Source organism: Phycodurus eques, chromosome 9 (genome assembly GCF_024500275.1).
Source record: "Phycodurus eques isolate BA_2022a chromosome 9, UOR_Pequ_1.1, whole genome shotgun sequence".
Taxonomy (NCBI): domain Eukaryota; kingdom Metazoa; phylum Chordata; class Actinopteri; order Syngnathiformes; family Syngnathidae; genus Phycodurus; species Phycodurus eques.
Genome location: NC_084533.1, coordinates 7485538 through 7512800, shown reverse-complemented (window position 1 = coordinate 7512800; position 27263 = coordinate 7485538). Strand labels below are relative to the sequence as shown.

At 38.8% G+C, this 27263-nt stretch overlaps 1 protein-coding gene across 1 annotated transcript in view; it reads left to right on the top strand.

Annotated features, from left to right (window-relative positions):
- Positions 1–5548: 5548 nt before the first annotated feature.
- The window catches only part of tsc22d3 (TSC22 domain family, member 3), a 41509-nt gene continuing 19794 nt past the window's right edge, over positions 5549–27263 (top strand). Inside the window, exons 1-2 of the mRNA XM_061686346.1 lie at positions 5549–5869; positions 6011–6330. Coding sequence (XP_061542330.1) covers positions 6011–6330 — 320 coding nt within the window. The 5' untranslated portion in view covers positions 5549–5869. The remainder of the gene's footprint in view (positions 5870–6010; positions 6331–27263) is intronic.

The following is a 27263-nucleotide window of genomic DNA, read 5'->3' as shown; positions in this document are numbered from 1 at the left end:
GACAGATTTTTAGCTCCTGCTCCACTAGTTTCATCAACCTACTTTTAATAACTGGGGGACAGTATCAGTTTTCATCAAATGAATAATTTATATACAGTGCTGGCATCAGTTCACAACCAAAAGATGCTAACAGAGAGGCAAGACTATCTCCATTGGAGAATCTCCACTAACACGGTCACTGTAATCCGCAGCTCAATATTAATAAATAAAAAGGCAAATCTGGATCATGTGAGGAAAATTCTGCAGTCACGAAAGAAATACACACACACACACACACACACACTGGCCACAACAGTAGGTACATCTGCACGACATGTCATGTTTAGAATTGTTTGTAATTGTTGTACTGCTTTCTAGAACTAAGACAAATTTTGAACATTTTGTCCCTCTCGTGTGACCAAAACACCTCACTGTGATGCCGTATCCTTCTACACTGGGCTGATTCGTATTTACAGCTCTTGAAGTGCATCTCATTTCATGGTGAGATATATATATCCTTCCCTTAGGTCATTTTGCTGGCTGCTTTTGAGCATGCTGCATACAAAAAAAAAAAATTAATAAAAAAATTAATAAATCCACTTTCACTCAATACGTTAGTCAGTCACATATTTCGTAGAAGGGTCTTTTATTGTATGCAGCATGCTTCAGGAATGATTGGTCGGTTTTAAACACACTCTTACGACAATGGTGGATCTTATTTCATCAAAGGTCACTTATTTAAATAACCCAAGTAGAATTTAGAATTATTGTGGATTGTGTATCAACAATCTGGTTATTTCTTTCTCCTTTTCCAAAAGCTTTGAGTGGCCGTTTGGACAAATTGCTGACGTGAGTTGCTATGTTACCAATTTACCACAAGAGGGAAGTGTCTGCTCGAATCTGTCCATCTCATGCACAGTCAGAGGACATCGTTACACACTCAATGAAACGATACTCAGTCATTTTCTCTGCTTAATTGATCCCATTGCTACCCAACTCGTCATTGTGGGACGTTGTCTCTGCAGCATGCCTTGTGGAGACACATACCATTGGCAATTATCTTGTTGCTATGCTCTTCCATGAGCGACCATCTGCATACAGTTATGCTGTATAACGATTTTGTGTGCTATTTACAAGGCCTTTGATATATTCGTCTGCGGGAGCGTGACTCACTCTCTCTGGAACAGTTTGACAAGCGATAAAGAAAATTGACCAATTTGTACATAAACAGAATGGAGGCCAGATAAGAAAGAGCTACAGTTTATAACAAAAAACACTCTCTATTTACATGTCATATGACATGTACATTTGCCAGGGCCAGAAAAACAACCACAGTCCCTTCATTAACGTTTCGTGTAATTATTATATATTATAAAATGGCCTGAAATTTGCCTGCGGAAACTAAGATTCTCCAATACAAGAGTTGTAGCAAAATTTCTGCTTTTACAAATTGTAATTAATTGAGTGGTCAAGTCAAAGTCCGTCTTGATTTCGATTGAAATGCATTGGCATGACCGTTCACTAAGACAATTCTGCAAGGAAGGGCCAAAATATCTCCACAGAGATGTAAAGACTCATTGCCAGTTATAGAAAACGCTTGATTTCAGTTGCTGCTGCTGAGGGTAGCCCAACCACTTATTAGGTTAAGGGGGCCATTACTTTGTCACACAGGTCCAAGTAACTTTGAATAGTTTTTTTTTCTTCTTAATGAATTCAATCAGCATTTAAAAACAGCAAGTTCACTTGGGTTTTTTTTGTCTGATAGTCACCTTTCTTTGATGATTTTAAACAAAGTGGCGAAAACTGCAAAAATATAAGAATTTAAGAAGAGGGCCAATACTTTTTCACGAAACTGTAGGTAACACATTTTTTTGCAGTATATATATATATATATATATTTAAAGCCTTGTTATAACTTCATTCTACACCAACTATAGCTGCATCCTGTTTAACTCATATGGATTCCAGGGAAGGGTGGTGTCTTGGTCATCATCCTCGCCAGTAATTGGTCCAAAGTGTACTTCATCATCCTCAGGGGATGCGTCTATGGCAAGGGCAAGTGGTGGATCAAAAAAGTCACCTAACCCCTGTTCAGCATCTTCATTTGACACAGTGATAAATTGGCCTCCCTCATATCCATGCATGCATGTTGACTGTCCAACAGCTACAGAAGATGGAGGATGCAGGACTTCTGTGTCGGTCATCTCAGACGCTGAACTTGATTGATTAATTTGCTCCCCTCTCTTTTATTGATGCCATGAAAAACAGCTACAAGCATATCAAACGTTAATTTCCTGTAGTGGCCTTTAGGTTACATCTTCATGACAGCAGCTATGTACAGATCCTTTAAGGTGACGTGGAAAAAAAATAACAAAATACTTTACGTTCCCATGGAAACTTTGCAATAAACTTTCAGTTTATTGCAAGGTTTTTTCTTTTCTCCCATGTCACCTGAAGGTCTCCACTTTGCTAATGTGTCATGTACAATCACAATTCCAATGAAGTTGGGACGTTGTGTTGAACATAAATAAAAACAGAATACAATGATTTGCAAATCATGTTCCACCTTTATTTAATTGAATACACTACAAAGACGAGATATTTAATGTTCAATCTGAAAAATTTGATTGTTTTTTAGCAAATAATCATGAACTTAGAATTTTAATACGACAATGGAGAACCCCGACTGTTGAACAGCTGAAGCTGTACATCAAGCAAGAATGGAGAAGCTGGATCTAGATAAAAGGAGCTCTCTGTGTGACCCACTCGATTGTCTCCTCAAAGATCGTCTGCCAATAATAAAAAAAAAAGGTGTTAGCAGATCAGCAAATTGTAGGTTTATATAGTCATGCTGCCCAATTGTTCAATGATTTTTTTTTCTAAATATAGGTGTTGAAAGAAGTTGAGCAAATGAGTTCAGAATGTGAGTTTGCATATCTTGAGCAATTGCACCTCAACCACAACCCCTGACTTAGCAGATGTTTCTGCAGGCTTCAAGTAAATTGGTCTTATCCCCCAAAACCACTGATGACATCAGTGACTGGACAGGTACAACACAGTAAAGTAAAATATATGTATTCTAATTTATTGTGATGACATCCCGAGATAGTACAGCAGCAGCCTGCAGATGACTATAGATGTGATGTGGATGGATCCAGAAAATGGATGGATGGACCTTGAATAAGACCACAGGTCTACCCATAATGTACCACATATTGATGCCATATTTATCTATTTATGTATCCATGCTTAAAAACACTGATTGGTCTTTAATGAACACTGCAAATACAAGAAACGCATTGTAAATAATTAGCTGAAGTGTGCACAAACTCTCCAAAATTACAAATCAACTTCAATGTACTGTATTTATGCTTCTGTGTATTTGACATCTCTAATAATTTACTACAAATTCCTTTAAAATACTGTTAATGTGAAGAGATTGCACAAACACATCAGTACTGAATAATTTCTTTGTTGTCCACAGTTGGCTGCAGTACCACCCAGCAGCTAATATCTTCAACTGAGAATCTGATGGTGAGAATCCTTGGTTTACATTGCAGGATCGGCTGGATTTGATCCGTGCTCTACTATATAATAGCGTGACTTTGATGGCACCTTTTTGTCGAACAGAGTGTGCTGTGCCTCTGTCGGCAGTAGCTTTCCCTTCGTTCCCTAACCTTTCTCTGATACTTCGCATGAGCGTGTACTTAACAGTCTCAATTCCTCCCGAGTTTTCGTTTGTCAGGGTTCTCCGACGACAAAATGCTCTGAGTGCAAGTCGGTCTCCATATCTTACGAAATGCTGTCCGAACTCCTCTTCCGTCATAACACATATGACGTTAATATCGATCTGTAAGAAGAAAGGCAAGGGTTACAAATGTCAGAAGCATTTTAGGCTAACAAGGGGCTACTATAAGCAATACTAAGAAAGGTAGACGCTAGCAAATATGGCTCAGCTATTCTATTACCTATACTGCTATATTCGTGCGATGAAAGTTTACATTTATACTCCCATTATCTTCTTTTAGTTGGTCGGTGGACACTATGAGGTATATTCCTTGTTTTGAGGAAAGAGAGCAAGTCCTCTTCTGCTGCCATTCTCTCAGCTGACATGCGCTGGAAGCAAGTTGTAAGTAAGCTACCGTACGGCTAGCCGAACGCAGGAAGCTACCGCTAGCAGGTAAACAAGCTCGCACTCACAGGTAGACGTTCGTCATTGTAACGAGAAAGTTTCTCATTCTAATGAGAAAGTTTCTCAGCAGAACCGCGAAGCAAACGTAACATCGGCATTTTCAACCCGTTTGGGCTTCTAAGCCGATTTTAATCGAAATAGAAGGCGCCATTAAACCAGGCTAGTCTTGCAGCTCTGACCCAGGGGGATCCATATCACAGGCTCAAGAAAAAAAAATTAATAGAGAAACAAGAAAGGAAGTTATAATAATAATAACAACAATAATAATAATAATAATAACCAAAATAATGATTTAAAAGCAAAAATAAAATGTAATAATAATAAAAAATTGTAAGGGTGGGCTTTACTGTATTTTTCATGATTTCAGAGGCATAAAAAAAACATCATTTATCGTGATAGTTTTTGGGACAATATATTAGAAAAAGGCTTAGAAAAAGTATCGTGACAGGCCTCGTGAGTAATACGCGAGTGAATACTCGTACTGGTATCGATCTGATAAAAAACGTGGTATCGAACATCCCTATTTCTCAGGAAAAATGATTCGTAAATGGAAAGATAAAGACTTCACTGTATTCTAATTTAAACCAATGAGCTTTAATTTCCAGCCATTATTTATGTCTTAAATTACTTTTTATTGTCTTTATTGAATAGAGAATTGATAGAGCTTTCTAACACTTCAAATATCAATCGCGATATCTCAAATAATAAGAAATATATGGAAATCTTTCGACCGAAGAGTCAAGTTTCTTAATGATATATATTGATTTCTGGGCAGAAAAGTTGGGCAACTTTTCGACTAAAAAGTGGCATAAAATTCTTAATCCATATCCGATTGTTACAAACGAGGGCTCATTTTACTTTTACATTTCCTCCGCTATCCAATGATGTCGTCTACTCTGATGTGAAGGTATTTTGAAACATTTGTAAAGCTTAATTCGTCCTCTTTTTTTTCCAGTTCATTCAGTTCAGACAACAGACACCAAGTCGTGGATAGGTTTTAAAAACTTTGTCGAGAGCCCCAGCGATGGAGGGGGATTACTGCAAATACTTTTAATTTGAAGTGCTTACGACATTGTTTTCGCTTCTTTTCACGACTCAGCAACGAATTCCTGTTCGCATGCTTTGTGTGTATTCCCTCAAGCCACTCCTTATGCTGTCAGCATGGTAGGGTTTAGCAGCACGTTTCCAGCATGCTGTAAATGGTTCCCTCCCTTGCTGTCTCTCGTCCCCCTAATGTTTGCAGAGCTTGGCTAAAATCTGAGAGAGGAGGGCCCTGGTGCGTGTTACCAGTCATGCTTTTTACCAATCACAGTGGTTTCCCCGCCCTCTTCGTCACCATGCTTGCCTTTGCTCCTGCCCTCTGTGTCCTCAAGCACAACTCAATAAAAAAAGTGCAAGGAAAAAAAGTGATAAGCAGCAAGCAGCTTCTGGTTGTTGCTTTCAAGTGCACTCCTGCTGAATGTGTGAGCATGTTTGTGTGTTAAGGAAGGGGGGTGTTCACTTTTTCTCCTGCAACAGTAGGAACGGTGGTGCAGCGGTGTTGGCCCGAGACAAAAGGCTAAACGCAGCAGAGCCGCAGGAGGGGTGAGACGAGGATAGGAGCAGGCAAAGTGGCCCAGTGGGACTGCACTTCTCAGGGAGGAATTGAACCTGCTGCCCTTCCTTTTTTTGTTCTTGGACCGCAGACGTGACGATAAGGCAGGTTATTTCCCTTTCTGGATCTCTGTTAGAGCTGAGGAATTCAAAGACGATACTGACTTTCTTCCTGACTGCCTTTACTTTTCATAACCTTATCTGGGACTCTCATACCGCCAACTCCTCATCCACCTGTCCTCCAAGATGTCAGACGATGAGTGTCGCTCACCCATCGGCCTGGACTGCTGCAGCTGCTGCCTGGACCTGGCCAACGGTTGTGACGACTCTGTGTCTCAGGGCCTCAGCACGACACCGGTGAGCCCCACCAGTCCCAGTGTCACTCACTTCCGTCAGCTCCGCAACCAGCTGATATACCAAAACCTCAACACGGACAAGCTGAATAACATAATGCGGCAGGACTCCCTGGAGTCAGTAGTGAGGGACCCCTGCTTCCTGCTCAACCAGGGAATCTGCAACAGCAACATAGACCAGACATTGCTGTCTATCTTGCTCTTCTTCCACAGGTTTGTTTCCCCATCGTCTTTGCATGTCTCATTAGTGCAGATTTACATCACCACATATAGGGTGCTTTAATAGGATATACAGTACGTGCTAGTTATGGTTTTTACATGGACCAGATGGCCAGATGGAATAATCAGGACTTTTCTGGTTCAGCACTTTTCCGTCAAAAGGCTGACCTAGGTGTTAAGCGTCTCGGATTAAGAATACGGTTCATTGTGATTATGAAAAAGTTCCGACTTGGAATATAGGTCAGAAACTAAGCACATAAAGCAGTGTATCTTTTCCAAAAGGTTTCGATTTTTATCACTGTGTCTATATGATATGTTTTTCAAAACATAACAATCACTTGTTAACCCCGGCAACCCACTTGACTGGGTGAATTGTTAATGGATTTGTACACTGTCAAACATGTTTCCAGTAGCCGCTCCAACATTCACACCCAAAGTGGAAAACAATAAAAGCATTTTGTTGGGGAGAAAATCCAAGAAAGTGAGGTAAACAAAACCCAACCTACGGAGAACAAACAGACAATTATTATGAAGCTTGAGCTTGTCATCACATGGAATCAATTTAAAGTGATATTTTATGACGAGGGGTCAATTAAAACTCATACGAGGTCTTTCTGTCACTGCCAAATGGTGTTTATAAAACAGTTTGCAAGGAAAATATAGATCCCGGCCAGGTGGCTTGTTCATTTTTTTTGGCAGATACTGTTGAATAACCTTAAATTAGCAGTTATACTGTCTTTCTACTGTACAATGCTCACTTGGGACACCTTCACGCTTCACATACACGAAACAGATGAAACATATCAAGTCAATTTTATTTGTATAATGCCAATTCCAAACAAAAGTTAGCTTAAGGCACTATACCCATTGAGCAGGTCAAGAACAACACTCATACTATATAAAAGGGGTGTCAGAAAAGTTCCAAGACTGCTCTCGTGAAAAATATATTTCCAACCCAAATGATGAGTTTTCCCCTTCAGTGTGGGTCTGACGGTCACCCAGCACATCTGCAAAATGATCCTGTGGCTTTTGCTTCATTCAGTGGGATAGTCATCAAAATCGCCCTGCTGGAGCAACCCCCCTACTCAACCTATCTTGGCTCCTTGTGATTGTTTTCCTCTTTCCCAAGCTCAAGGGGACCCGTTTTAAAAATGTGGACGACATCAAGAGTGCAAGAGTGCAATCCAGGAGTGCATGAAGGTGTGGCAGCGAAGGCTTGGAAAAGCGTGTTATATCTTTTGTGACATCAGTTCTGGAACTTGTGTAACACTCCTCACATGTATATAGAGTAAGAAAGCCACCAGAACCCCACATCAGCAAGCACTTGGCAACATAGGTAATGAAAAACTCCCTTCAAGGAAGAAACCTCTAACAGAACCCAGGGTAACAAATAAAACAAAGCATATTTCATAAAAGTGACGATCACATGGTATTTGTTTTACCATTTAAAAGTTATCCTCTATTTGTGTAATCACAGTATTTGGGGAAAATATGATAGCAAACTGCTGTAACACAAAGTGGATGAACAGAAAGTGTAAAAAATACAAATCTGGATGGTAGCCATAGGAGGTAGTTTGTAGTATTTTGTTGAAAAAAAACAAAGCCAAAACATTGTGTGTTGTTGTGACTTTCGGCTTGTCCCATAAGGAGTTGCTGCAGCTTTACAGAGTTACTTGCATGATTTGCTGGGCACAGTTTTAACACTTGATGCCCTTCCAGACACAACCCACTCATTTTCTATCTGGGCTTGGAACCAGCAATGAATGGGTATTGGGGCACTGGCCACCTGCATGAAAGGCAGGAGAAGTGTACATCCTGTATATAATGTGGCCATATTTTTGGGTTGGTCGACAAAAAACAATTTTCACAAACTTAAGTTGACGAACAAAAGAATAACAGGCTAATATGCAGTATTTGTGACAAAGTATAACATTTGAAGCATAGCATGTCTGTCATGTGTGTAGCGAGTGGTATAGAGGCACATTTTTGCAGTGGACTGCTAAATGTTGCTGGAAAATAGTGAATTTTTTTTAATGTTTCCCAGTTTTGTATGTTGGTGGTCCTGGTAATGAACCACTGTGGCATAGCATTATGGTAAATGCTGTTTTGAACATAGAGGATAGAAACAGACTATAAGGAAGATGCAAACAGTTCTGTTACATTGGTGACTAAAATCTGCATGCCTGGGCTAAATAGACCCTAATCTTGTTATTTGCTATAACTTGCGCTAACTGAGTTAGCACAGTATAATAGGCTTCCTTACGTAAGCATAGAGGCTCAAAACAAAAATATGTTAGTGGCCCTTTAAAGATACAGTTTTAGTCTAAAAAGTGAAAAGGTAACCTTGAATTGCATTTCAACATCTATAAACCCAGATTTGGTCTAGACTTGCGATGTCCAGGCTACTTTAATCTTACTGTTAATCAGCAGGATAATCAGTATCAGTATTTATCAAGTTACCAAACAAAAGCCAGCCAAGTTAATGTTTACCTGTGTTAATCTCTGAGCTGTTAAAGATAGCAAATGCAAAGCACACTACATAACAGACATAAAACAGTCAGAAATATACAAAACCTTTTACATACGCTGCAGCTGACAGACTGATGGCGGTCATGATTAGAACACCACTGCCTCATTTAGGAAAAAAATCTGTTGCTGCCAGGTCGCTTTCTTGATCACACTTCTTGATGGTCTTTCAAGATGCAGACTTGTATAAATTTCCATTGGTTAGGTGACATAAAAGCTCTTTAACTTTGAAACGCAGGGTCAGTAACAGTGTTGCCACAATTACCATGAAACAAAAAAACTGATTAGTTGATTTTAAAAGTAACTTACTACTTTACTGATTACTTGATTTTGAAAGTAACTGAGTTAGATTACATTACTTCATAAATTGCGTTCAGCAGCTGCCATGTGGAAGTAATATCACTTATCCACAGTACAAAAAGAACATTAGCGTAACTGTACACATTACTTGGTAATACACGCCGTACAATTAGTTATAGAATGACATCATGAACCAATAACGTCAATATTAGTGTGCAGTTTGAGGCTACATGAAATGAGCGACTTAGTGGAGACTTGATCAGAATCAGAATCATCTTTATTTGCCAAGTATGTCAAAAACACACAAGGAATTTGTCTCCGGTAGTTGGAGCCGCTCTAGTACGACAACAGACAGTCAATTGACAGACAATACGTTTGAGACATAAAGACAAAATAATAATAAAAAATACAAAATAAAAAGATCACTGAGCAATAAAAGCTTGCTAGTAATGTGTAAAGTGTGCAAAAAGATGCAGAGTCCTCTCGTAATTAGAGCAGTTTGAAATGACTAACAGAACAATAGTCCGGTGCAATGACCATTGTGCCAAAAGCGCCGAGATTTCAAGAAATGTATGCAGTTCAAAGTGACGAGTAGTGCGATAATCTGGGACAATGTCGATTGTGCAAATGTTGCAGATGCTACTCAGGCACATGAGTGGCCAGTATTGGTCAACAAAAGATATGCAAATAGTGCAGCGTGGCGAGACGACTACAGTCAGTGCACGAGTAATGTATAATTGGCCCGATAAAAATGTGACAACAAACTCAAGACAAACAATTGGCAGCATGTTGCAATGGAATTGTAAGTTAACTGTTTAAGAAGTTGATGGCAAGAGGGAAGAAGCTGTTGGAATGTCTGCTTGTTTTAGTTTGCATTGTTCGGTAGCGCCTACCTGAGGGAAGGCGCTGGAAGAGGTGGTGACCAGGATGTGGAGGGTCCAAGAGGATTTTGCATGCTCTTGTCTTAGTTCTGGCAGCGTGCAAGTCCTCAAGGGTGGTTAGGGGGGCTACCGACAATCTTTTCAGCCGTTTTGATGCGCCCAAAAAGTACTTAAATATGTAATAAGCGCACTAATTGTTACATTTCACAAAGTAGAATGCATAAAAGGCTTTGTTTTGTTTGTTATTCGTATTGCTAGTGTCCTGTCTTGTTTATTTTTCTTTCTGTCCCCTCCTTTATTCTTTTCTGTCACTCCCCTTTAAAACCTTGTTCTGTCTGTTGATATATAAAAACTCCACTGTTGCACAATAAAATAAAAGGGATATAAATCCTCCATTCTGCTTGACCTAGCAGCCGAACAGGACAGGTTAAAAAAAAAAAAACAGAGGGTTACTTTAAAAATATATTCCGATACAGTTACAAGTTACCTGTTAATCAATTGTAGTTAGTAACGTAATCATAGTACCATCATATTAAGGTCATTTAACTTCATTACATTCAAAAACATTTGAATACTTCAATACCAAATACAATGGAAGCTCTATTTAACAGACTAATAGGGAGGAGGGTTCGTCTGTTAAATTAAATTGTCCGTTAAATGGAAAAGTTTTTTTTTATGTGGCCTAAAAACACCAGTACAGAACAATATTATTATTTTTTTTTTTTCGTAGGCTAAAACCACTCAGAACAGAACATAATTGTTGTAAATAAATATTTAAAAAAATATTAAAATATTAAAAAAAGCTTTAAAATGTTTTAAAAGTTTTAAAGTTTATCCAAACTTACCTCACTGGTGCATGGAAGTGGTGATTTTGTACACTATTTTCTGTCTTTTAAATCCAAAGTCCTTTAAATTGGGGTCCATTAAATCAAGATTCCACTTGTCGGCTAATGAAGACAAAATAAATTAAATATAGCAGATGCATAGCACACTGTATTCTAGACATAAGAGTCAGTAATCTATATTATTGTATGTATTGTCAAACAATTTGAAATATTTATATTTATTTGTCTGGTCTTTTCTGTCTTGTTTAATATGTACACAGTTTTGGAATGCGGGACGAAGTCGTACCATCCAGAATCCAAAACCTCAGACCTCTGAGGCAGACGTGCTAACAACTTGTTTACTGTGCTGCAGATAGACAAACAGAGAGACAGATAGACAGACAGATACTGTTGCAACCCTGTATGTTGTTCGAGCTTCTGATTGTCTGGAGGGGGGCGTGAAGATAACACTATGTGTTTATGGGAGAGAGAGGCAGATGGGCGTAGAGGAAAAGGCAGTACCTACCCAAGGCGTTAATGTTGTTGTTTTGGCGTGATTACGGCCAACAGGACTCATTTTGTTTCCCTTTAAAGAGTTTGTTGATGGCTCACTGTTTGTCCTGATTCCTGCTGCAACGCTGGAATATTTTAATTATCCGTGAGGAAAATTAGATTTGCTAAGCTTTATACCCCTATCACAAACACGCGCGCGCGCGCGCACACACACACACACACACACACACACACACACACACACACACACACACACACACACACGCACACAATAAATATTCCCAATATTTGAGTTTATGGTTGTTGCTTCTTTATTTCCATATTATTAATGCATTACCGGCATCACTGGTCGGTAAGGTAAAATAAGGTACGCTCTTTATTCATGGTAGGGTGCGTTTCACTCAGACTGGAACAAAAATGAGCAAATGAGCATCAGCCATGACCTATGATCGATTGTTCACAGAAACATTTACTAACTATCATGAGAGTCCTGTGTGATATGTCCTAAGACTCAGCTTTACACTGAGATGGATGCCATTATTAATTATTCGTTGCAGTCTGTCATACCTTTAATGACATGTTCATAATCACACAAGAGAGTTTTGTCAAACTTGCTTTATAAAAATAATAATAATAATAATATTTTGATACTGTAGTTGGCCAAGTTCAGTCTTGCATACATACAGTAGATTCAAACTTCTAAAGGTTATTAGAGGTATGTGAGTCCAAATTCATAAAAATCAGCTACAAGTGCAAACAAGAACTTGAAATGTCTCAGAAGGCAGAAACCACAGGAAAAGCACGACATCATCAACGAAAAGAATGAATCTGACACATTGCCTAAAACTATATAATATACAGTACATACTGTACAGTATAATTCCACATGAACAAGGGTTAAATACCGTTGTTAAAAAAATAAATAAATCTAGGCTACTTGTTTTAAGTCACCGCAAACAGTATTTTTGGAACTCTCATCTTGTTTAGATAAGATATGATGTCAGGGTTTTCCCTTTTGTGTCACCTACTGCTTTGGAGGTTTTCTTGACAGTCTGCAAATGCATTTCAATGGAGACAAAGCGAAAATAAATGTCAATAAATATAAAATACAAAAAATATAAAATAAATATATGCAGGTGAGGATAAAGCGGTACAGAAAATGGATGGATGGATGTGTGAACACTCAGATTAATCTTAGATAGGCTAATAGGCAACTGGAAGAAGACATAGGGAGGTAAAGAGTTGATTGGCTTAAACAAGAAGGACGGGCCAACCGAATGAGACACAACCAGAAAGGACAGAAACATGAAGAAGTTTCTAAAGTATGTAAATACAGTCACCCTATTATAAAAGGCTGATATGCAAAGTCAATGTCAAATTTAGCATTCAAGAGGACTGCGGTGGCCAATTGAAAATCGTGGTACACGAGGAAATGTTTATGAGATTAAAACAAAAAATAAACTTTTGTCATTTGTTCATCAGAGACAACATGTGCCAGAATGATCATGGAACTGTTTGCCAGACAAACAGTGCCTGCATACAGTCAGGACACTTTGTTCCTAAAACTGCGCTCCTCAAGAGTGTCAGGGATCATGTGGCTGTCACGGCTAGACTTTACTGTCAGAATTAGAAAACTCTTTGCATTTGCACACAAGTGGTGGCACAAATTTGCTAATCCATTCTCACATGCATTCACATTTTAATCCTGTCAGTTGAAACAAGAGGGAGGGACCTGAGAAGTTACACTGAGGTTTGTGAGAGTTCATACATTTTTTCAAGTGCTTGAGAGTGAAGGCTTGGCTTGAGCAGTTGCATGTTTTGACTTTACCTTGTGTGTCAAATCATGTATATGCCAGTATTAAGAAAACACGTTGAGCAATCGGGCGCATCAGGTCACCTTTTGGACTTAAACATCAGCCAATGGCCAGCAAACCTGCTATCTAAATGATTCAAGGTTCGCAGAAATTTACTAAAAGGTGAATTTTAAATCCCGAGTCCTACTTGGCTATTAATCCAGGAAGCCCGAAGGGCGTTTGGCTTTTTGATTTCCTGCTAATAAAACTAGAGGGAAATGTGCTGATTTACTATGAGGATAAGAAAGCAACATTTTGCCTGGACCAGAGCCCTACCTTTGCAAACCTGTATTTGAGACTGTCACGCATAGATAGATCCAGTATTTGGCAGTCACTAAACACCCCAACGCACCATGTTAAAGAGAGCAAGCCATTATTACTAAAGTAAAAAGTTTAAGATAAAGGCATTGCGAATAACAATAAGTTGCATCAAAGTCAGGAAGTTTCACAAAGGGTAGTTGAGTTGTTTTGACTTCATTGTCGTGTCATTTTCAGCTGGAGAAACACCTGATAGGCATAATCTTCTTCGCACGTATTTCAAATAAGGAGTTCGCAAGATGACTTGCCCGATTTGATATTTTTGTCCCCCGGTAGCTAATGCCTTAAAATGTCCCTTATGCTGGCCTCAGATCACCAAAGAGTGCTGGCCATGGTCCAGTGGACTACTGAACAGCGAGCCGTCCAACAATAAAGTGGAGACAGTATCCAGCTGTGTCGCAGACCCCATGGGGAATAAAAACTCCACTGTGCAATCCCAACACAAATCAGAAAATAGCTTCACTGCAAGAAGCCTTTATTTGATCGCCCGGCACAAGGTTGTGCAATCCAGCAAAGACACACACTATATACAACTATACCACAAGTGATGAGTGTGTGAAACCTTTGGACACATTGGCAATTAATGTTGCCCAGAGATGCATCGGTGACATCTGATAATACAGGAATACTTATGCAGTAAGAGAATTCTCTGAATGGACGAGTTCCATCAGTACACACTAGATTTCTCAATACATGCTTCAATTTTTGTGAAGGGTCCAGTTGAAAGTTATGATGGATTTCTTGAACCTTATTACTGTTGTTATTGTGTAAATTGCTGCCACATTGGTGACATTTTCCCCCCTGTGAGGACTCTCGAAGCTACCTGACATTTAGCACTCGAACAGGCTCACAAAACACACAGAACAATGCTCATGGGCAAAGAGCAAGACACACCCTTACCATACTGGTTGATGCAACTTAACACTAGTATGACTGTATTTCAATTGCAGGTTGATTCTTTTGTTGTTATTAGTAGAACTTTAACATAATGGGAATTGTTATTATACAGCTAGAGCCTATCTTAAGAAGAATGTAGTAGAAAAAAAAAAAAAAAAAAAAAAAAAAAAGCTGCTGAATTTAATATAATTACTTATTTGGTGGAGGGTAACTTGAAATATTTTTTAAACATGATTATACTATTGGTGTTATGAAAATGGTATGGCCTAATTCTAATGTTAACCAGCAAAATTGTATTTGTCACAAACACTGGTTTGCGTGGTGAAGCTGGTAAGAAGTGGAGGACACAAATGCAGGGAGGCAGCAAGGCAAGGCAAGAGCGCAGGAGTCACAAAAAGGTATTTCTTTTCAAAAACGGAAAAAAGCGAGCAAGGTATGTAATAGAATCAAAACACTAAATCATCAAAGTCCAGGAAAGCAAGGTTCAAAGTAACAAAAAAAAAATAATAATAAACTCACCACAAAAGGAAACATACAGTAACATTGCAAACAGCAACATCAATGAACAGACACAGACACAGGAACCAAGGAACTAAATACAAACAAATTGACGAGACAACATCACCCGCCTGTTCGACACACAAGTGGCTGGAGGGAGCTGATTGGTTGACACAAGGGACTGGGCTGACGAGAACAGGTGGAAAGGAAAACCTAACGAGCAAAACAAGATATGAATATTCACGAAGGACACAGGGGAAAAACAAGACATGACAAACAAAAAAATAAATCTAATTGTTAAAAAGTCAACCAAAAAAAAAAAATAATTAAAAAATCATGACAGTATTTTCTGGCAAATTAGATCATTTTCAGCACAGCAAATTTACCATGTTTGCGGAATCTGTTGTGTTCTGTAGAACTTACCTTCATCGATAAATTGCCATTTATGTTTATGACATTTATGTTTCTGGTGATATGAAGGAATACAATATTATATATCATCTATAACCTCATACTGTTCTTGATACATAGTACTTACTGTACATATAAGCTTATACGAACACACATGGTTTACACAGGGTGACCCACACTCTAATGCTGTTGTTGCTACATCACAAATAATCCAGCTAAGCTCTTCTGTCCTGCGTAACAGGCGACTCAGACAGCACCCGACATGTTCCACAGGTGGATTATAAATCTATACTAGATAGTCAAATCCTCCACATCACAGCTTGCTGATTATCCACCTTCTCATCCACAGCAGTAAATGCACCTTCATAAAACAATACAGGCTCCTGAACCAACTGCTAATTGTTGCCCCTTCGGTTGCTGAAAAATAAATATATTGGTCGTAAAACTCAAGCGTCAACTTTAAAATCTCAAATATCAAAACACAATAGTTGAGGTTTTTTTTTTGTCGCGACTGGTTTGTAAATCAAAACATTCCAATATCCGTGTTTCACGGAATGTGCAGGAGCAAAGCTTTAAGGTATGTTGTGGTGTCTGGCTGGAAATGCCTTGAACTAAACCTGCGGCTTTGTCACACAAACACACCTTTAATTGGAAGCTGAATGGCAACTGAAACAATTTCAATGCAAAATGGGTCAACGCGAAATGAAATAAAGTGGCTCTGCCAAGAGCTAATTGGCCAATATGTTGGTGTAAAGAAAACACGTCTTCATTGTTTGAAGCGAAACCACCATTCAGTTAAAAGAATCGTGCACATCCTCCCTTTTTCCTATTTCTTAAAACTTCCCATTTGCTTTGCCTCAGTCTACATCACAGTTGTGTTGTTTGGCAGCCGTTGGTCTTATATAATGCAGAGGGTGGGGTGGAGTGGGGCACATTGAGGGTGGAGATTTTGGAGATGTGCGCTGTGCTTATCTGTTTGGACCTTGGCAATGGCAACCATTCAGACAGTTAAGAAGTCTGTCAACACGCAGTCCAACCCTTCCAATACAGACACACACACGCACGCACGCACGCACACACACACACACACACAGCTCTTTCCGTGACTTGAGATCAGACAGTGCTGAGTAATAGTTTCACAAATAGTCAATATGATACAATTACAGCCTTTAAATAGACATTAGATGTTAACACAGCTTGCGTAACCCAAGCCATGACGGGTCGAGTGCACTTTTCTGTTTATCAGCCTGCAAGCTGGCATGCAAGAACCTGCAGCATTGAACACAAACAAATATCTGCAGTGTATTTTCTTTAGAGTCCCATTTCCTCCAAGCTAAAAACTCCATGGCTAAGGAGCAAAGGAATATTTGTTCTATCCCAGTTTCATTTCCATGGAATTCACTTTTTTTTTTTAAATTACTAGGCAGGAGCAGTGAGAATGTGATATCACAATCTGCTTTTGGGATCCCTGTGAAAAATGGTGGGGAAAGGCAGATTAGAGACGCTTCTTTTTTTCACCATGGGGAAGAAGTGGCTTAAAAGCCCGTTTGAAAGCCCATCCAGATAAGAAAAGACATTTAAAAAAAATGGGAAAAATACTATGGGAACAGTACTGATACGCATCAATGTGAGGCCAGATTCATAGTATGTCACAAGACGCTTTCTGCATAAATTTTTAAAAATGTTCTTCCTTCGTGCTCATGTTAGAAATACTTGAGCAACCGTGTTGCCAAAAGCTTGTTACTGCAAATTGCTCCGGATCCAGGAGGCTAAAATTTCTAGAGCACAGGAAGGGTTACAGCGCGAGGTCCAATAACATACAAAACACTTCTCATAAACTGTTTGGAACTCTTGCGGCAAATACGCAATTTGAGTTTCCCTGCAAATGAGTCACCTGACATTTAGTGAGCAATAAGGAAATGAGCTTGCAGAAACAGGAAAGAAAATCAATTCCATTCAGGGAGTACATGTCAGACTCAGCTAGGTTATTTTCATCTGTTAAAATTAAAATTGTGTATGTTCACCAGAAAACGTTTCCCAATCACTCACACAATCTCCAATTTGATGTGCATAACTATACTCAATGTTACGACATATAAGGGTGTTTCAAGTGTTTGCCTGCATCATGGAACGAGTCATTTGCAAAACACTGAGGTGGTGAGAAGAAAATAAACTATAGTTGAACTGAAGACAAGCTGTGAAGCTGTTGGGCCATTACCACCACCTTTTAAGCAAGCCCATCTGCTACAGTAAATGCAAAATACTGTCCATGAACTATGACCTGCCATTCTGAATTACACTACGTATTATGAGATATAACTAATCATTAAATAGAATGAATATGGTTTCCTGTTCCTTCCACTGGTTCCAAACAAAACATTTTTCAATGATGTTTTTTGAGAGATTTTTGAAGAAGGGGACATTTTAGACAAAATGTCTTGTCTTGCAAAGGTCACGGGGCACAACTTGCTGCACCCCTCAGTTCCCCTTGAATTTTTATTCTTACAAATACAATGTGGACAATAGGATACTTACAACTTTGTGTTCACAGTTTTGGTAAGACACTGCTCTCTTTTTCAACTGGTGAACAAAGCAATGTTGGATAAATCTGGTTTGGAAAAACTCGAGAGTCCAATTTCAATCTCATGAAACGCTTCTGTGATGAACGATAGAGAGAGATTGTAAGGGACCAGTGCAAACCTCCAGGACCTCTAATGTTCTTTTGTTACAATGGATACAGATTCCCTCAAACACACTCCAACATCTTTTAGAAAGTCTTCAAAGAAGAGTGGAGAGGGGACCAACTCCCCATTTTCTTCAAATTCCGCTTCCTGTCCGTTAAGTGGGGAAAGATATAACCTCGGAATGGGCTATGATGACAATACGGATAACAACATTGTGGAGCATTACAAGTTCTTGGTCTCACTAAGTCCAACTTGGTCTTACAGGCAGAAACTATGTAGATTTCTTCTATAAGGTTACAGTATTTCTTTATTTTCTCTTCCTGGCTCTTTTCCTGGGAGACAAAAGCCGGTGGGAGAGAAATTCGAAACACTAACACATATGCCAAGTTTCAGTGAATCTGTGATTGCTTTTGGATGTTTCCCCAGCTCAGAGATGGGGAGTGAGATAAGGGGGCCAGAGAATGCAGAGTCAAATGAGTGCAAATAACAAGATGTATCCTGTCCAAGACCTCATTTCTGTCTTTGTGTCCCTGCGTCTAAAAGCAACAGCTGTACCATGGCGAAGGCCAGGTCCTGTCTCAAATGGGCCAGCTTGGCTCAGTCGGACTTATTGCATTGTACCATCAAGCTTGGGACATTAAATGACCTCATTCTGCGTTCCTTCTGCTGTGGCATGATGGGAAAGAATGACTCACAGACCCGCATTAAAACTATAGGACTACTGCATCGGCGTGTTTGGATAGTTTTAGAAGGATTTTAATGACAAAGTAATTGTCACTTCTGCAGAAAAGCGTCTGAACACTGATGCTGGAATCACATGAGGGACGCTGGCAAGACAATGTGGACTCAGGGAGGAATGTTGATGATACTTTCTTGCTCCCCTTTTTGATCTGCTGGTTCTCTCTCTGTTGGTAGGACCTTCTTCTAAATGTCCTTTTTCCAAAACAATGATTACATACATTGTACTTATTTCTTGCATATTACATACTGTTTATGGTTCTGTAGGAGCAAGTGTTCTGTTTTAAAATTTGTTGAAAATAATTCCAATAGAACTAGAGAATTATGGCAGACAACAAAGTACCGTCCTCTCCACAAAGTTACAAAAGTCGAATGTGCGCTGTGCTTCCTTGGTCATCTTGTGTGAGATAAGCTTAAAAAATAGGGTTGTTCCTCAGATAACTTCTTAAAGTTGGGAGGAAATTGAATCCTTTTTTTAATTCCTAATTCATTGCTACATCGAGCGGAAAACAAAATCTAGAATGAAGGAAGTTATCATTTCCATGTTTTTGTCCACCTCTGCACCCTGATGGTATTTTTTGAGAGCGTGAAATATCATGATTACAAAGAAACTAGTTTTGAGGTTCTAAAGCTGTTTTTGATATTCAAGATACACTGACCCCTGGATAGAGAAATCATTAGTTTTTTTGCAAAGTGGCTTGGTGCCTTGCAAACTTCCCAGTATTGGAATCTACTGCACTGGGCTGTGTTTGTCTTGCACAAAGTCCACACTCGCTAATGCAGATTCCACTCAGGCGACCAGCCACATCCCAGTCAAGAGCCAGCACATAAAGCCCTGTTTATTCCACAGACTTATTTATGTCTGCTCTTGCAAGGTGGCATATAAAAAGGAAGCAGAGGCTGTCGCTGCTCTGGCAGCGGATGACAAAAGAGTGGAATTTATGTAACACGAGGTCACAACTTTCAGCGCCCCAGAGTGCTTCGGTCTGGAGGTTAGCTGGGACCGAGGGGATTTTCTTATGTCAACAGGGCTGTCTTTTTTCTCTCGCTTTAGTGACCAGAAAGACTGTTGACCTTCTCGTCACTTATAAAACCAGAGTTCAATGATTAAGTCAGTCAGGAGAAGACCTTTGGTACACAGCTAAAACGAATGTTTAATCTCTCAAGAAATCTGTCGATTTAAAAAAATTCAAAAAAGATTCATCTGACAGTTCATACTAAATCACTATTGCTTGCATTGATGACTAACTCAACTCCAGTTTGCCTTGTTCAAGGCTAATTTCATATACTGTAGTAAAATTGTCATATGAGAGGGTCACAGCACAAACAGTAATTGTTAAAAAGTTCACATTAAATTGCATTAAGGAGTGTGTCCAAACTATTGACTGGCACTGTATATATCACAGGTGTCAAAGTCAAGGCCTGGGGGCCAAATCCGGCCTGCCACATCATTTTATGTGGCCCTCGAAATCATGCGCGCCGTCATGTTTCTTGCTAAAATACAAACATTGAAATTTGTCTTCACTTTCAGTAATACAGCATTTTTTTGCCACCAATGACCCTTTTAAAATAAATTAAATAAGAGTTGAACAAAGTTTTAATTTTTTTACTGATTTCTGATTTCAAAACTAGTTATGCCTCGATTTGTTATCTATATCTAATAATACTGTATGAGGCGATTATACATTTACATTGGTTCACCATCATAATGGCCCTCCGAGTGACAAAAATAAGTTTGACACCCCTCTCTATATATGTAGTGTTAAAAAATGTATGAGACCACCATGTACCGTTGTTGCCACAACTGATCAAAATTAATTGTATTGGTAATACCAAATGCAAAAATCCTAATATTGTTTACTGTAAAATGAAAAACTGTAAAATTGTCAGGTTATTTCTTGATAATATAATTTATAATATTTATGTATTTAATTAATTAATTAATCAATATAATATTTTATAATATTTCATTCCTAAAAAACATATATGGTAAAAACAACAAAAACATATGATGGTTTTAGTTGCTTGTCTGTAGGATAGACAGTGTGGGGATGATTTGACTAAATCTGCTTCTTACCATATTAGAATCCTAATCTTTTTAAAAGAAAACGAGTTCACAAAATCATCAAAGTATTTGTCAGCCAAGTAAAATAAGTGATACATTACAAAAAATGTTGACAGACTATCTTCATATTGAGATACAGTGTGCCAGTATGCCAAGTCCTAGAAATGATGTTGAATGAAGGTTGTCTTGTGGTTGCAAATGTTATGACACTCGAAATACCAACATTATTTTGGCGGCCGACAGAGAGACAGTGCCGGTTTTTGCCATGTTACATAACAAACAGACAAACCAAAGATTATGACATTATTGGCAAAACACAGGTAATCCTTCCATAACACTGGACATTTTGTAATTGAAATCATAAGTGTGACACGATTAGATGTGCTTTTTATATATACAACAAGTTGCTCCACTTTCTACCCAACCATTGTTAAATTATGCTATTATAGTTCATATTTGTAATACATTCAGAGACGCATCTTGATTTGGAAAAAAAGCTCCTTTCTATTATTCCATGACAGCCAGCAAAGGAAGAAACAAACAGGATAGTCATACTCAATGTATATGGAGATTACAGACGCAGTCCTTGTTGTCCCGCATGTTGCATTTTACCTGTAGTGCTAGGAAGAACAATATCTGGGGGAGCGTACAAACTTCCTAAAAATATTTGTACATCATTGAGAAAACAAAATTGACTGAATGCACATTTACTGGCACATTTACTGGCTTTACCATTAGGCACACGAAGAATCTGATCGTCTGACCATAAAATAAACAATAAACAAATTAATAAATATACAACTTGCCATTATTATTCTTGGATATTTCTTGGACTAAAAGTCTTTAGGCGTGTCACAGTAACGTTGTGTCCTTGGAAGGGAGCCAACATTCTAAATTGTGCTTGGAAAAGTGTGAACATATTTCTCTCTCTCTCTCTCTGTCTCTCTCTCTCTCTCTCTCTCTCTCTATCTCTCTCGCTATATATATAATACAACCCCAATTCCGATGAAGTTGGGACGTTGTGTTAAACATAAAAATAAACAGTATACAATGATTTGCAAATCATGTTCAACCTATATTTAATTGAATACACTATAAGGACAATATATTTAATGTTCAAACTGATAAACTTTATTGTTTTTAGCAAATAATCATTAACTTAGAATTTTATGGCTGCAACACATTCCAAAAAAGCTGGGACAGGGTCATGTTTACCACTGTGTTACATCACCTTTTCTTTTAACAACATTCAATAAACGTTTGGGAACTGAGGACACTACTTGTTGAAGCTTTGTAGGTGGAATTCTTTCCCATTCTTGCTTGATGTACACCTTTAGCTGTTCAACAGTCCGGGGTCTCTGTTGTCGTATTTTACGTTTCATAATTTGCCACATATTTTCAATGGGAGACAGGTCTGGACTGCAGGCAGGCCAGTCTAGTATCTGCACTCTTTTATTACGAAGCCACGCTGTTGTAACACGTGCAGAATGTGGTTTGGCATTGTCTTGCTGAGACAAGCAGGGGCATCCATGGAAAAGACGTCGCTTGGATGGCAGCATATGTTTCTCCAAAACCTGTATGTACCTTTCAGCATTAATGGTGGCTTCACAGATGTGTAAGTTACCCATGCCATTGGCACTAACACAGCTCCATACCATCACAGATGCTGGCTTTTGAACTTTGCGTCCATAACAGTCTGGATGGTTCTTTTCCTTTTTGGCCCGGAGGACACGACGTCCACAATTTCCCAAAAACATTTTGAAATGTGGACTCGTCGGACCACAGAACACTTTTCCACTTTGCATCAGTCCATCTTAGATGAGCTCGAAAAGCCGGCGGCGTTTCTGGGTGTTGTTGATAAATGGCTTTTGCTTTGCATAGTAGTTTCAAGTTGCTCTTACGGATGTAGCGCTGCACTGTATTTACTGACATTGGTTTTCTGAAGTGTTCCTGAGTCCATGTGGTGATATCCTTTACACATTGATGTCGGTTTTTGATGCAGTGCCGCCTGAGGGATCGAAGGTCACGGGCATTCAATGTTGGTTTTCGGCCATGCCGCTTACTTGAGGTGATTTCTCCAGATTCTCTGAACCTTTTGATGATATTATGGACCGTAGAATGATGAAATCCCGAAATTCCTTGCAATTGTACGTTGAGGAACATTGTCCTAAAACTGTTCGACTATTTTCTCATGCACTTGTTCACAAAGAGGTAAACCTCGCCCCATCTTTGCTTGTGAATGACTGAGCAAACCAGGGAAGCTCCTTTTATACCCAATCATGGCACCCACCTATTCCCAATTAGCATGTTCACCTGTGGGATGTTCCAAACAGGTGTTTGATGAGCATTCCTCTCTTTTCCCACCTGGCCAGCTTTTTTGGAACGTGTTGTAACCATTAAATTCTAAGTTAATGATTATTTGCTAAAAACAATCAAGTGTATCAGTTTGAACATTAAATATCTTGTCTTTGTAGTGTATTCAATTAAATATAGGTTGAACATGATTTGCAAATCATAGTATTCCGTTTTTATTGATGTTTAACACAACGTCCCAATTTCATTGGAATTGGGTTGTGTGTGTATGTATATATATATATATATATATATATATATATATATATATATATATATATATATATATATATATATATATGATCTGCCCATCCATTTTCTGAACCGCTTATCCTCACTAGGCTTGCTGACGCCTATCATAGCCAGGTACACCCCGAACTGGTCGCCAGCCAATCGCAGGGCACATACAGACAAACAACCATTCGCGCTCACATTTATACGGACTGACAATTTAAAGTCGTCAATTGACCTGCCATGCATGTTTTTGGAATGCGGGAGGAAGCCGGAGTACCCGAAGAAAAGCCACACAGGCACGGGGAGAACATGCAAACTCCACACAGGCGAGGCCGGATTTGAATTTGGGTCCTCAAAACGTGTAAAGCAGATGTGCAAACCAGTCGGCTACCGTGACACCCAAAATATATGATGACGCTAAAAAACCATGCACTAATGCAACTGGAAAGTATAAAGTGTGCGATTTACAGTGCAAATGGCAATTATGAAAGGAAAATAGATTGATTAGAAGGGATGTAAAGTGCATGTGTACAGTAGTGTAATGGGATGATTTACAGTGTATACAGAATTGAGGTATGAATGTACGGTACTGGTAATTAAAATATATACAGTCGTGCAAATGCTTAAAAGTTCATGATGCAGTAAGTAGTAGTACTGTATATAACCATTGTATATATTTACATATAAATATTGTATCTGGCATTGTGTCTGATAAACCATTCACAGTGACAATAATACCTGTATCATACTGTATGTACATAAACATGACAATATGTTTTAAAAATCGGCTGGCCCACAGTCATTCTTCAAGTAGTACATAGCAGATATAAACACAATGAGACATGCCACAAGACAGATTAGAAACTTGATGCTGCTTACCACCTTCATCCCATTATATGAGCCTAACACTATTTTTCGCAGATGTCTGCAATTGTCTCTATAAAATGTGAGCAAGTTTGGCATTTCCAGATGTCTAATGGCATTTCAACGTGTTTGCATCGTTGCCAAATCAATCAATCAATCAATCAATCAATCAATCAATCAATCAATCAGTATCATCATCATCCAGAACACAGAAAAACTGGTTTGAATTGACAAATGGTTTCCTGCTTAAAAGAAAGTGTGGCATCACTTCCTTGGGTGCATTTAGGTCTTTAATGTTGAAATGTTTACTTCAAGAACTGGGAGTACTGCCAAAGCCTCCAATCAGAGGAAACGCCACCTAACAACAGCTGCGAAAGCCTTCTCTGCCTCTTTCGCTTTCCTCCTCTCTTTCTCTCTTCCTCATTTTTGTATTTTCCTGTTATGTTGTTTGCTTGGCTGCTTTGTCTCTGCTACCAGCCATCTAACCGGTTGACCATCTGATGAAAGGCAATACAGTGGAATCTTGTTTTGCTATTATTTGCCTGTCTGTCTGCAAAATAAGCCTTTGCCATTGTAATGTTCTTTTGTTTTGTATGACCAGCTTGATAACAATGCTAACAGGCAACAGAGACAAAATACAAAACATGTAAAACAATAGTACGGCATAAACAATCTTGTGTATTAAAAATAAATCTGACTGATCATGTCGGTGTGGAGCTAAAAGTTTGACGGAGCACTTTGCACAGCTCTGAAGTAAAACAAAATATGAGGTGTCCAGGCTGTGTCACTAATATTATGGACTAATGTTAGACCACGAACCGCTGGTGGTGGCCGAGATACCCAAAGTGGTGAGTAGGGATTGTGCTTTGCCACAGCAATTCAAACTTTTTTTCGACGGGACATGCAAGGTTTTGTGTTACATATTGTTATAGTTAATTGTCACAAAAGTGAGAAAATTTGTGTTGTTAGTACTAAAAGTCAGTGACTCAATGAAGGTATAAATGTCGATGTCAATGGTCACCTTTCTCTATTCGTGTGATTGGACCACATTTTCCAGGTGATTTGAGTTGAATTTCCAGGTTTTTTTCTGTCTGATAAACCTTTCAAATTTTGAGGATCCATTGTATAAGTTATCGTAAGAGGCAGAATTATTGTTTTTGGATATTCTAGTGTTGCTGTTTATTTATTTCTTTATTTTAAATAATTGATGAAGTAAGGCCTTTCCTGAAAAGGTCTGGGAAAAACAGTCATACACTACTAAATTATGTGATTAAAGGTCTGGAATAGTTTGCAGAGCTTACCTCAAGGTTTTTAAAAAATAAATAATTTTCTTTTGTAACATGCAGCCATACAGACAAATGGAGGAACTATTACATCAAAATGTGGTTGCGTTATCTCTCTGTTTGAGGAAACATGCATATCTTGCAGCACGTCCTGAGCTTTCAATGGTGTGTCAGAAAATATTTCTTATTATTATTGTCACACAGTTGAAATGAGAAAACATTTTGTCGAATAATATCCTTAATGTAGTTGTAATGTTATATATCTTCAGTCCACTCATACAAAGTAAAGGACTAAGTCGTGACAGCTATGCTATATCTTAATCCTATGAGTACTTGCAGAGTTTGACATAACGAACATTCTCTCGCAGGTTGCATGACACAATGGATGGAAAGTGCACCTGCGCTTGAAATAGTTGCAAATGTGCCAGACAACAGGGAACGCTGTGACAAAGACAAGTCTGAGACAGGATAATTATCTTGACACAGAGTAAGGGGTTAGGCCGTGCTCAAGCACGTCAGATGGGATTTATTACTCAGAGACTGTGCGGAAGGACAGGAATAACAATAGATTTGGTCGAGGAGGAGGAGGAGGGGTACAGCATTGGCTGTTGCAGGGATGGATGAAGACATACGGGCGGCAGGAGCAGGACTAATGACTGTGCACAAGGTGGCAGACAAGACACACATGTTAACATCAGCAACAATGTAGTAATAATAAAGCCCCACTGGTTATATTCCTTTTAATTTGGAAACTACCTGGCAGTAGCTCCTTGTGGTTCAACTACTGTACAGAATAATTAAAGTTAGCGTTCTAATTAAAGTAGTTCATTACATCAACGTGAGGATGACAAATTGGCTGGAACAAAGACTTCTGCATTACATGCATGCACTTATGTGTAAACTGCTGATAGATCACGAGGGTGTGGGAAAAAGAAAATGTCTGATTTTGTTTCTGTTCTGCAAATCCCAACAGTAGTTCCCTAAAAGAGTTTCCTGCTTCTCAGAATGTATTAAGATCTCCCGGTGATAAAGTAAGCACAACAAGTAACAATAGGATAATGGAAAAAAAATCTATTACAGGTTGTTTAGTATATATTGTTTACTTGTGATTTATATCTTATTTATTGTGGCACAAAAAACAAGCCAGTGTGTTAAAAACGCCTATTGCTTGCTTGAATGCATCGCCCTAGTGTTTGACCCCCATAACCTCTGCCAATGGCTTCTTTCTTATGTCATAAGAGTCTTGACTGTCAATCGTTGGAATGGATTCTACAGAAATTCCTACAGAATACCGGATAAAGAAATACGCCGATTAAAATGTAGTATGATTTAATTTTATGTCACATTCTACTCCTGCTACACTGGTGGAAAGCTAATTTATCATTGCCTGAGTGAGTGAGTGAGTGAGTGACTGCTGCAGTTGGGCATAAAGATAAGGTGGCTGCTTGCGTGGGCAACTTCTGAACAACAAAGGCCTCTTAGGCACTTTGTGCACAAAGGACAACAATCCAATGAGAGATTTCGCAACCGGACTCATTCCTATAGATATTCAAGCTTTGTAATAACCAACTTTATCGGCATGTGTAATATCAGAGTAAACTATAACTGTTGCATAAAGTCATGATGAGGACAAGCAGTCGACAATGGATGGATGGATACTTTTCACAACCTCATCACATTTGTTGC